The sequence below is a fragment of the Sorex araneus genome, chromosome X (genome assembly GCF_027595985.1).
Source record: "Sorex araneus isolate mSorAra2 chromosome X, mSorAra2.pri, whole genome shotgun sequence".
Lineage (NCBI taxonomy): Eukaryota > Metazoa > Chordata > Mammalia > Eulipotyphla > Soricidae > Sorex > Sorex araneus.
The window spans coordinates 278,014,922-278,027,361 of NC_073313.1; the positions used below are offsets into that span (position 1 = coordinate 278,014,922).

General features: G+C 41.7%; 1 protein-coding gene across 2 annotated transcripts; it reads left to right on the forward strand.

Annotated features, from left to right (window-relative positions):
* Positions 1-411: 411 nt before the first annotated feature.
* On the forward strand, positions 412-10,858 carry TMEM126A (transmembrane protein 126A). 2 transcript variants are annotated; one of them, XM_004621781.2, is made up of 5 exons: positions 412-523; positions 3,267-3,401; positions 7,975-8,168; positions 9,447-9,561; positions 10,169-10,844. In XM_004621781.2, the coding sequence occupies exons 2-5, from the start codon at positions 3,310-3,312 to the stop codon at positions 10,356-10,358; spliced, it is 591 nt and encodes a 196-aa protein (XP_004621838.1). In that variant the 5' UTR covers positions 412-523; positions 3,267-3,309; the 3' UTR covers positions 10,359-10,844. The 2 variants fall into 2 exon arrangements, with proteins under 2 accessions (XP_004621838.1, XP_054979514.1); XM_055123539.1 differs by having other exon boundaries at positions 507-644; positions 10,169-10,858.
* The last annotated feature ends 1,582 nt before the right edge of the window (positions 10,859-12,440 follow it).

Here is a 12,440-nt window from a genome sequence, read left to right on the forward strand (position 1 = left end):
TTTTAGTGGTTACCAGCACCGCCCCCCCGCCCCGCCCCGCAACTCTGTCCCCCAGTTCCCAATCCAATAAGCAATACTACCGGACACAGGTAGCATAAGAAAAAAAGCAAGCTCCAGCTTTCAAGGTGCTCAGATAAAGGTGGGGCAACAATCAGATCAAAATAAGGTGAAAGGAGCAAAAGACCCAAGGAAGAATTTTTTTAAATCGACACATCAAAGAGCCCAGTTCCTTTACATATTCTGACCAAGCGTGGCCAAGCGCCCAAGTTTGGATAGCTGGACAACCATCATTTCGAAAATTAAGTTTCCAAAGGCCCAAGGAGACTGGTAATTGGTATTTTTCAAGGTCACCAGGAAGGGTCTGGGCGGGCCGCAAATCGCCCAATCAGCGCCCATGACCCCACGCTGACCCCGCGGTCACGTGTCGGCCAAGATGGCTGCCCACAGGCGAGCGGGGCCGAGCTGGCAGTGAGCCGCGGGGCGGGCGGAAAGATCCGAGGAAGCGGCGACCCTGGAGACTGAGGTACTGGGGCGCTGAACGAGCCTGGACTGGGAGGGAGGGAAAGCCCTGGAGCCGACGCAGCCCAGGGCACCTTCCGCACCAGGTTTCGTGTGCGTTAAGCTCGCGAAAGGGGAAGCCTGAGGTTAGTGTGTCCTCGGCGCGAAAGTTCCCCGCGGTCCCACTTACTCGTTGATGCGGAAACATTCTGAAACGGTGCCTTTAAGGATGGCCTGACGTTTTTTCTTTTGTTAATAAGGATTTTTCATTGGTAACGGGGATAAGAGTACCTAGTACGTGATGTCCGTAGTTCAGTATTTTTACGAACTAAAGGTGACTTTTAATAGTCACGCTTTAAAAATGACATGGAAGGGCTGGAGCGATAGCACAGCGGGTGGGGCGTTTGCCTTGCACGCGGCCGACCCGGGTTCGATTCCCAGCACCCCATATGGTCCCCCGAGCACCGCCAGGAGTGATTCCTGAGTGTAGAGCCAGGAGGCAGCCCTAAGCATTGCCGGGTGTGACCCCTCCCCCCCAAAAAAATGACATGGAACTTAGAACTTAACCAGTAGGCAGGACAGAGTACGGAAAACCAGAACTGGCATTGGGTTTGAATTGAAGTTCATTCAGTTGAGACGCACACTGCTACAGATCTCCTGAACTTCAGTGTCACCCCACGACAACCGCCCTGCACACAGACAAAATCACTCAAAACTCCCATTGTGTTTGCCAAGTTATTGGAACCTAGGCCTTCAAATAGGTTACGGCCAGGAAACTGAGAGGTAAATTTCTGGCCCTGCTTGGTATTTACATTAGTTTTATGTGGATAAGGAATTTCAGTGTATTCAACATTTTCCAAATGGTACCGTTGTGCCGAATGTTATAATCCATATAATCAAATTTCACAAAAACCGTGTTGTCATACATTATTTCTGTATGCTTGCTTTTATTAACTCCACTACTGCGATACCATGGTCTAATGAGATGTCTTCATGTCAGAACTCATCATTGACTGACCCCTATTCTCACATTCACTCCAATTAAGACAAGTATCAATTAACTACTGGCCTGTGGTCGTGTCTAGAGCTTGTTTTCTGTTTAGCTAACCCATTGAGAATTTTAGTTCTAAAGTGGTTTTTAAAAATTAGTTGACAACGACCATGTGACATGAAAACCCTAAAATATTTACTTTGCTGATTTCTGCCCAACTGAATTGTGACCCATATGGGATCATGACTTTTTAGAAGTTTCAAAATAAATTTATCAAAGATTTATATATGCTTATATGCCTGGGATTGTGTAACATTTTTTCAGGTGAAAAGGTATCACAAATGGAAAAACTGCTCTAGGGAACACCTTTCTAGGTGAAACTGAGTGGTATCTTTCATCTCCTGAACCCTGAACTACTTCATATGGTTGTACTCAAGCTGGTTGTAATTTATACTTGCTAAAAGCAGTTCATTGCCCTGACTTTATCTTACAACCAGTATCAATTTTATAGCCAGCAACAGAGCCCATCTGTTTAAACTGATTTGGTACATAAAATACCATGGTGGTAATTCCTATTCTATTTCCCTAATTATAATAGTTAAGCATATATATGTGTATATATATACATACATACATGCTTATATATATGCTTATTATAAATAAGCATATATGCATATATATGTACACACACACCCTCCCTTTCGGAGAGCCTGGCAAGCTACCTAGATTATCTCACCCACATGAGCAGAGCCTGGCAAGCTACCCGTGGCATATTCGATATGCCAAAACTGGTAATGATAGGTCTCATTCCCCTGATCCTGAAAGAGCCTCCAATCTTTGGGAAAGACGAGTAAAGAGAGGCTGCTAAAATCTCAGGGCTGGGAGGAATAGAGACGTTACTGGTGCCCACTCGAGTAAATTGACAAACAATGGGATGACAGTGACAGTGAAAGCATATATTTACTGTTTGGCTTTACTCCTTATGAGGAGCCTGTTCAAACCTTTTGCCTTTTAAAAAATATTGCCTTTTGTTATTGCTGAGGTGTAGTTAATGTTGTTTTGGGTACAAACAGTTCCTTTGTGAATTATATTGCAAATATTTTTTCTCATAATTAATTGATGAATGCCAGTTTTTGTGGGGTTTTTTGTTGTTTTTTTCTGGTCAAGTGTGTCTGGGGTCCTGGGGCCAGTCCCAGATACTTGAATAGAGGGTTAGTCTGCCTGGTGGGAGAAAGCAGCTGCCGAGCTCCACTCAGCAGTACTCCAGAGTCCGTGAGATGCTTGGGGTTGAACTTGAGTGTGTACTATCTCCTACCCACCAAATTCCCAATTTTGTTCATTGTATCAGTCACTCCGTTGCTCATTAATTTGCTCAAGCGGGCACCAGTAACGTCTCCATTGTGAGACTTTTTGTTACAGTTTTTGGCATATCGAATATGCCACGGGTAGCTTGCCAGGCTCTGCAGTTCGAGCGAGATACTCTCAGTAGTTTGCTGGGCTCTCCGAGAAGGGCGGATAAGGCAAACACCCTACCTGCTGTGCTATCGCTCTAGTCCCCCAATTTTGTTAACATTACTTTTTAGTTTAGTTCTTTTCTGAGTCAAATGTTTCCTATTAAGTTTTATATATTATGCCTTTGATGTTCTGGGTTTGTTTTACTTAGTATTTTTTTTTGGGGGGGTATGGTATATGTCCACTAATTTTTTCAAGATTATGAATTCAGTTGCTAGTTTTAAAATTGATATTTATGGCCTGTGGGAAACTTGTGTTTTTCTAGATACATTATTGGAAATAAAATTTAACTCATTCTAAGGCTCAAGATGGAAAATCACAAGGCAGATGGTACTGTCAAGGAAAACTCGATTTTTAATATTATAACCAGAAAAATAAACCAACTACCAGAAGCAGAAAGGTAAGATCCCTTCTTAATTCGAAGCTTCTTTTATGATAGCCAGGGATAGCTCAGTGGTAGAACTAGGTCTGGTCCAAAAAAGGGATTCCATCCCTCCATCCTCCCCACTCCCTACCCTATTTTGTTTTGGGGTCACATCTGGCTGAGCTTGACAGATTCTTGGCTCTGTTCAGGGATCACTCCTGGCAGGTTTCTTGGGGACAGTCTGGGATGCTAGGGATCAAACCCAGGTTGGCTGCATACGAGACAAGAACAGTTGAGAAAAAAAGGTCATGATGTTGGTGACTGGAGATGGTAGGATGAAAAGATGAGGTAAAATACATTTTCAGTGTTCTGTCTTATCAAAGAGTGATTCTTGCTTTCACTTACTTTCTTTGCAAGGAAACCAAAGCGGATATCTGTGTGGATTAAGGGATGGATGCTAATAGCCTCAGTGCAATTGGAGTAGTGCTTTGTTCACTTAAGGTAGATTTCTGAGAGCACCAACATTTCTTTCTGCAAAGATGCAGAGGAGGTCCCAAATATGTTCAGGAGCCTCTGCTATAAACCACGGACAGTGATAAATTGGGGAGGTTTCACATATAGGCTATTCATTCCAACCCTCTTTCCCCCCTACTACATACTTTGTTAATTCCCTGAGCTAAATTACAAAAAACTTCAATCAAAAAGGGCTCCTTTCTAGTGAGTATAGGGAGAATCAGAAAGCAGCAATGGGAAAGCTAGCTAGAAATGTACAAACTCTTTGGAAACCAAGTGCCCTTAAACATTGATGCCTGAAGAGGGTTGGTTCCTCCTCAGTCACCTAAGTTTGAATCCTGATCTATTATTAGATATATTTAATTATATAATCACTGTATTACTGTCATCCCATTGTTCGTCAAATTTACTCGAGTGGGCACCAGTAATGTCTCTATTCCTCCCAGACCTGAGATTTTAGCAGCCTCTCCTTACTCGTATTTCCCAACAATTGGAGGCTCTTTCAGGGTCAGGGGAATGAGACCTATGGTTACTGTTTTTGGCATATCAAATACACCACAGGTAGTTTACCAGGCTCTGCCCGTGCAGGCGGGATACTCTCATGATAATTAAATTATATTTAATTATATAAAGGTCATAAAAATGCTCTGGCTTATACAATTATTTCCTATGCCATATTTTGATTGCCATTTTAAGAATTTGTTCTTGTATTTTGGGCTGGAGCAATAGCACAAGCAGGTAGGGTGTTTGCCTTGCCTTGCACATGGCCAACCCAGATTCGATTCCTCGGTCCCTCTTGGAGAGACTGGCAAGCTACCCATGGTGTTTCGATATGCAAAAAAAAAAAAAAACACAATAACAAGAAGTCTCACAATGAGACTTACTGGTGCCCACTTGAGCAAATCAACGACAGTGTTATTGTATTTTATGTGTTTAGTTCATGTACCTTATTGTATTTTATGTGTTTAGTTCATGTACCTAGCTTTTGTCTTGCTTAAAAAAAAAAGGCATCTCTAGCACTTTTGAGGAAAATGTACAAACTTGTACTTACCAAATTAACTCAAATATAACTTTTTTGGGGGCTGAGGAGGGCAACACACTCAGCTGCACTCAGATTTCACTACTGACAGGGCTTGGGGGACCATATTTGTCCCAAGAATTGAACTGTATTGACCACATGCAAGGCAAGTGCCTCACCCTAACTGCTACTTTCTCAAAAATGAATTTTTCTTTTTTTTGCTTTTTTTCGGTCACACCCAGCGATGCTCAGGGGTTACTCCTGGCTCTGCACTCAGGAATTACTGCTGGCGGTGCTTGGGGGACCATATGGGATGCCGGGGATCGAACCCGGGTTGGCCGCGTGCAAGGCAAACGGCGGTATACCCGCTGTGCTATCGCTCTGGCCCCAAAAATGAATTTAAACCCACAGAATAGTAAAGTGTCATTGGGAGATGGCAAGCTGCTAGTCAAATTCCAGTAACATATTAAATTTTGTTTTAAAGTGACCTGGCTCACAACGGAAAAACATGCAGAAGGAGACCCGCCAATAAGAGGCCTGAAGTGAAAAGATCTTTCTCAAAAAAAAAAAAAGACCTCAAATTGATTAATTGCAGAAAAAGTAATTAGTGTGGTTCTTCTGCCTACTGCTGGGCGGGGCGCCGGGAGACAGGCGGGGAGGCCTGTGTGCGCCCCCCTGCCCCGCCACGCCCTCGCCCCGTGCAGCTCCTGCTTTGCGCCCCTCGCCTGCGTCCCCCTGGCGCTCACACCATGGACTCCGTCTCCACCAGCCCTGCCCGTGCCACGCCCTCCTTGCCGGCCAGCCCAGCACCATGGGCTTCTCACCACTGCTGTCGCCCCCCGCTAGGCCAGAGAGGCCCTTTGAGGCCTCTCCGTGATGGGGGCCCAACGGAGACAGGGGGGACCTGGGAGCGGGCACTGGGCAGCGGGAAAGTGCATGGCGTAGGGGCTCCCTGCGCCCCCTGCCGTCCCCGCCTTTGCTCCAGTGTCCAATGGTAGACAGGCGAGAGGTCAGATGCATCCAAGGGGTGCCATTGGGGGCTCCGAGGTAGGCCTGGTGGCAGGATGGGGACAGGGACAGGGGCGCTGCTCTCCTGAGGCCCCGAGAGGCGGTGGAAGAGGCTCAAAGTGCAAAAACAGAATTGGTGAACCTAGGGCTGAGGGCAGGTGGCCCGACCCAACACCCACGGGGGTCTCAGCCAGTCCCCAAAGCTGCCTGCTCCCCGAGACCCAGGGGCACTGCTCCCCAGCTTTGGTGCGAGGCACACAGCCAATCTCACGCGTGCCAAAAACAGGTAATATAGACATTGATTCTGGTAGTGGTGATATATTCATATACTGTATAATATTGAAGTCAATACTATTTGACTGGTTCCATTTATGGCTAAAGTGAAAATAATATATTTCACAGATTAAGATGAAAATGTTTTATGGGAAGCACTCGTTTCCCATTTCCTCAGTTTACACAAAAATTACATTCATACATTTACCACTGTTTGGAAGTACTCGAGTTCAGAAGCTTCCCAACTAACTTGGTCTGCAGCCCTTTTTTCAGAATGAAATTCATTCTGCATATATACTTATCTGTGGGAGATGGTGAGGCTTGGGCCACACCCAGACTTGTTCAAGGGCTTATTTCTGGTTCTGTGATGAGTAGTCACTCCTGGTGGGGTTCAGGGGGACTATATGGAATGACAATGATAGAACCCAGGTCAACTGCATGTGAAGGGCAACTGAAGGGCCCTGTCAGCAGTAATATCTCCCTGGCTCCAGGAAATGTACCTTTAAGGGAATGAAAGTATCCCCCAACTGCACCTAAGGCTACTACCAGGCCATAATGCACACTACAGGAAACAATGCTAAATGCTCAGAACTCTTTAAAGTTTCTGTCTTAACAGGCTTATGTTTAAATCTTGTCCTGTAATAAATTATAGCCGCTTGGTGAGACAGCTCAAAGGCCCCAGTGTGTATTTTTTTGCATGCATGGGGGGGTGATCCCTGGCACCACATAGTTCCCAGGTCCCTAGAGCTGAGCCAGGAATAGCCTCTGAGCACAGCAGGATGTAACCCAGAAAACCCTTTCCTCAATAATAAGTTATGGAAACAACTGAAGGGATAAAAATAATTATCTTCAATAGTCAAGTCTGCTGCATGCTAAGTATCCAATGTTTATAACTACAAAGTGAATCAGTATGTTATATAATATAGGACACCTTCAATTAGGAATTCCTAGAAAAGCTGTTTAGATGAGTGTTACCTACAGAGATTGGAGGAATTGTTGTATGGTTAGTCTGGCTATTTAAGAGCAAGAAAAATTTAAGAGAAAGGCAGGTGATAATAAAAGATGGGAATAATGAGTCAAAATTGAAAGATTTCTAGTATCCAGCAACAGTTCCTCACATTTTGTCCTCAACTTAGAAATGCAAATCACATGCATTTTTAAATAATGCATAATTGGTTTAAAAACCAGTTTTACCACTATCTTATTTTTATTTCAGTGGATTGGTTATGAAGTACCTAACAGAACATCCCTTAAATGTTAGTACTTCTGCCCCTCAATCCTGATTCTTAAGGCTTCAGAAGAATTAAAGTACATTAACTCAACCACACAATTACCCTTTATACATTAAGTGCTCTTGAAATAAAAATTTTATCTTCATATGCATTACTTTCATGTTATTTATAGAATGCAAGTCTCACATGAGTATCAGTGATTGTAAAAGTTGTCACATTATACATGATTGTAGAAGCCCAGGAGAGGCATCCCTGTAAGACTTTTCGAAGCCTTTCTCTATCAATGCCTTTGTAAAATCACAAAATGCTGTTACTACTGTATTAATAACAAAACCTAATGTATTACTGTATCCTTAAATGTTAACTAAATTCAAGTCTTTTAGAATACACATCTGTGACTTTAAAGATTTTAAAGACTGATTTTTTAAAAGGGTTTGTTTTACGAAGCTGTAGATGTTACATCCTGTAAAGTTCTGATGAACTATGATACACCACCTAAATTGGTGAGAACTCCCACTCACATTGGGACCCAATAAAGTTAGTATTTTTCCTCTCATCTATTCAGGAACCTACTTGAACATGGATCCACATATGTTGGAATTAATGCTGCTCTCAGTGGCCTAATAGCAAATAGTCTCTTCCGACGTATCTTAAATGTGACACAAGGACGTTTAACTTCTAGTTTACCAATGGCAGTGATCCCATTTTTCACAGCAGATGTGTCTTACAAAGGTTTTATAAATTTACCTTTAAGTACAGGTAAGTTGTTTTATTGTATCAATCCTCAAATACGAATGAATGTCAAGTGGCTATATGCACTACTAGTCAGTGTTCAGTTGAATGAAAACTTTCAGAACCAGGATATGGCTCAGCAGAAGAGCACAAGCTTTGGGATGGGGTTGTGGAGTGTCAGTTAACATCAAAGTATCAAGCAAGTAAGATGCTTACACAGCAATTCCAAATATTTTAATCATTTTAACTTTCCCACAGGGCTCTGAAAATAAAATGGTATTGCACTTTTTTTTGGTTTTTGACCCACACCCAGTCGTGCCCAGTGGTCACTCCAGACAGGCCACAGGGGACCATAGGAGGTATCATAGAAGGCCTTATATTTAAACCTTTTAACTCCTTAGATAATAAATTTCTAAAGCACTAAATGTACATTTGCAAGTGCTAAAAAATATGTAATAGACTTTGATCATTTATTATCTACCCTGGGGGCTTTGAGATAGCTAATAATCATGAAGAAAAGTGGTTTCAAATAAACATTACCACAAGTGGTGGTGATGGTCCAATTACATTTATACTTGTTCAAACTGGGTAATTTGCTTGAATCTCCACGATCATTGTGAAAATAATTTTTATGACCTGGGAGACTGTCCAATGAACTAGACTGGATGAAGACACAAGTTATTAATTCTGTAATATTCTATTTTTTAACATTCTATTTTTAATACAGGCTAATTTGGAAATAAGTTATGCAAAAGATGAGAAAAAGTCTCCATGGGTTAAAGTTTTTATAGGGCTAGAGAAAGAGTACAGTGGGTAAGGCATTTGTCTTGCCTACAGCTGACGTGGCTTAGATCCACAATATCCCATATAATCCCTGAGCACCAAAAATTAATGACAACAGGGGCTGGAGTGATAGCACAGCGGATAGGGCGTTTGCCTTGCAGCTGTTCAATTCCCAGCATCCCATATGGTCCCCCAGCACCTCCAGAAGTAATTCCTGAGTGTTGAGCCAGGAGTAACCCATGTGCATTGCTGGGTGTGACCCGAAAAGCAAAAAAAAAAACAAAAAACAATTAACGACAACAAACAGAAAAAAAAATTTTTTGAAGTTCAGTACAAATTCAAGTTTTTCATAAAATGCTGCTATTCCTATGTTGTCAATGTAATGACTGTTTTCAGTTTGCCGTACAGAATTGTGCTTGTATTACAGCCTGAATATCAAGTATCTGTAATACAGTTAAGGGAGTTTAAATAAGTTCTGCTTGATTACTGTGACCTTCATTTCACAACTAATGTATTTTTTAGGTGACCTGAATTGTGAAACCTGTACTGTAATACGGGGAGGACTGGTTGGTCTTGTTTTGGGTGGTCTGTATCCTGTTTTCTTGGCTATTCCTGTGAATGGTGGTCTAGCAGCCAGGTAGGATTCCCTTTTTTTCCATAATCATTGAAAGGCTTTAATAACTTGTCAATGGCTAGTTAGAAAAAGCCCAACTTAGAAACAACAAATACGTTTTCTATTTTTAAGAAGTATTACCTGTTTGAATAAGATGGTTTTGTCATATTAATTTTCTCAAGAATTTGAAAACAGTTCTAGAAATTGATCAAACTGTGCTTCTTGATGTGTTGGTCAGACTTCTTAATTTGTGTATGTCATATGTACGCAAAGATACAAAAAACACAGTATGCCTGATTTGAAAGCTGCATCATATAAACAAAATTCTTAAAGGTTCGCTAAGTGAAAATTATGTCAGAAAATGCCTAGCTATAAGCCTGGAATACAAAAATTAAAAAATCTTAGATAAACTTTTATAAGAAGCAGTCTGCCACTTAAGTCTCCAGAGGTACCATAGAGAAAAGGATAAAAGAAAACCAAAGTGTACGTTTTAGGACTAATTAAAATTGAAAAATAGCAGGATTAATATAGCATTTTGCCTAGTTTTAAGATTTTGGGGGATTGATGTATTAAAAGGCAAATGTAGGTATAACTAATCTTCTCTAATGAATGTTTCAATGTTTTCTAACAGGTATAGCTCAACTCTGCTACCTGAGAAAGGAAACATCCTGACTTACTGGATTGGAATTTCTAAACCTGTCTTTAGGAAGATGCTATTTCCCATGTTGCTTCAGACTATGTTTACAGCTTACCTTGGATCTAGACAATACAAACTACTTATAAAGGCTCTTCAGTTACCTGAACCTGGTGGAGACATTTAATGATTAAGCAAAATAAAATTGTAAAAATAACATGTCTAGTGTATGAATGGGGCTGGAGCGATAGCACAGCGATTGGGCGTTTGCCTTTCATGCGGCCGACCCGAGATCGATTCCTCCGCCCCTCTCGGAGAGCCCGGCAAGCTACCCAGAGTATCAGGCCCGCGCACAGCAGAGCCTAGCAAGCTACCCATGCATATTGGATACGCCAAAAACAGTAACACTAAATCTCACAATGAGAGACGTTACTGGTGCCCGCTCAAACAAATCGATGAGCAATGGGATGACAGTATGAATGATAATATTGTCTCTACCACCTTGCTAGTTCTGCTTTAGGTTAAGTTTGGTGTTTAATGCAAGAGGAGGAAAATACAGCACTTGGATTATGTACCTCATAAGGCCAAACGAGTGAAATGGACTGAAAATGTGTAAATACACACAAATCTTAGTTTCCCTTCTTTCATTAACTAACTGTAGAACCTCACAACACTTGAACCATCTTCTTCACAGAGGTATAATCCCGATATTCAGCTCAAGCTATTTTCTTATACTCTCTAAAACTGAGGTAAATTTTACCTCTGACTTGTTTATCAGTTCCTTTGGAACTGTATAGATGAGTCTACTCTTTCTTAGCTGTGTGAAGATTAAGGTAATTAACCTCTAATCCCCCATTTCATCAGTAACATAACTGAAGTTTGGCATTATATAATGTACTCTAAATTGCTCAATTACTTCACATACCAGGAGTCAAATTGCTATTATTCCCAAAGCTCTTGGTTGTTTTCAGGTGGTTGGGGGGACCACGTCATACGAGACTCAAAATTCAAAACTTGCAAGACAAATGTCATAACTATACTGTATTTCAAGACTCAGATTTTATTTTTTAACCTACCATGTTCCTCTAAGATTTTTTCCCAGTTTTTAAAAAATTCAGTGGCAACACCTATATCAGCATTGCCCACAAGAACTTCATGATGTAAAATCATTTCATATCTGAGAATGAAGGCAATATCAGTATTAGCTACTACTGAATTTTCATGAATGTAAATATTTTAGCCACATGTGCTAATGGACTTTTTTTTTTTTTGGTTTTTGGGCCACTCCTGGCTCATGCACTCAGGAGTTACTCCTGGAGGTGCTCAGGGGACCATATGGGATGCTGAGAATCGAACCCGGGTCTGCCACGTGCAAGGCAAACGCCCTACCCACTATTGCCTTGCACACAGCCAACCCAGGTTCGATTCCTCCATCCCTTGGAGAGCCCGGCAAGCTACCCATAGCGTCTTCAATATGCCAAAAACAGTAACAAGAAGTCTCACAATAAAGACATTATTGGTGCTCGCTCGAGCAAATCGGTGAACAACAGGACTACAGTGCTACTGGACAGTTAAGGCTTAGACCATAGGTTCCCAAAATTATTTGGCCTATTACCCCTGTTTACAAGAAAAGAAAATCACCCTTCCACCTTAGAAATATCCTTTTATTTAGCTGAACTAACAGCCAGCTTGCCCAAGCTCACCTGATGCTAGGGCCAGTCCCATCTTTCCAGCACTCTCCCTCTCCACTACCAGAGGGCAAGAAGTATCACAGACCTTGGGAAGTAGGCTTATAATTAACTTTTTATGACCCACATCCCACACACTTTCCTGTAGTCCCTTTCCTACTGGATGGACCCATGGTCTTTTGCTACGGCTCCTGTGGAATATCCTGGCTGGCTGAGAACCACTGGTCTGGACAAACAGTATTATGTGCCACCTACATAAAATAATGTGCCACCTAGAAATGCAGCTTCCTTGAAAGAGGCTTTCAGTTTCTCCAGAGAAGTAAACATGTACACCTGAAGATTAAAACACTCATGTGATACAAACAATATTCAGTTTTCTAGACAGCAAAGACAATTTGTTCTTTCAACAGGTCCCTAATTTGGTGTACCTTACCAAATTTATATATTATCACATTTACAAAGCAAAAGAATTTGAATTTTACTATGGATATTTTCTGGTTACTAGAATTATGGGTAATTTTTATCTTCATTCCCTGCTGAATTTCCCTCATTTTCTATAAGGAACATGCTTGCCAACTAGT

Bases quoted from the DNA above. Each gene is read 5' to 3' on its own strand.
- TMEM126A (XM_004621781.2), top strand. From the start codon at position 3,310: ATGGAAAATCACAAGGCAGATGGTACTGTCAAGGAAAACTCGATTTTT. The intron at 3,402-7,974 runs GTAAGATCCCTT...TCATCTATTCAG, and splicing joins CAACTACCAGAAGCAGAAAG to GAACCTACTTGAACATGGAT. The intron at 9,562-10,168 runs GTAGGATTCCCT...GTTTTCTAACAG, and splicing joins AATGGTGGTCTAGCAGCCAG to GTATAGCTCAACTCTGCTAC.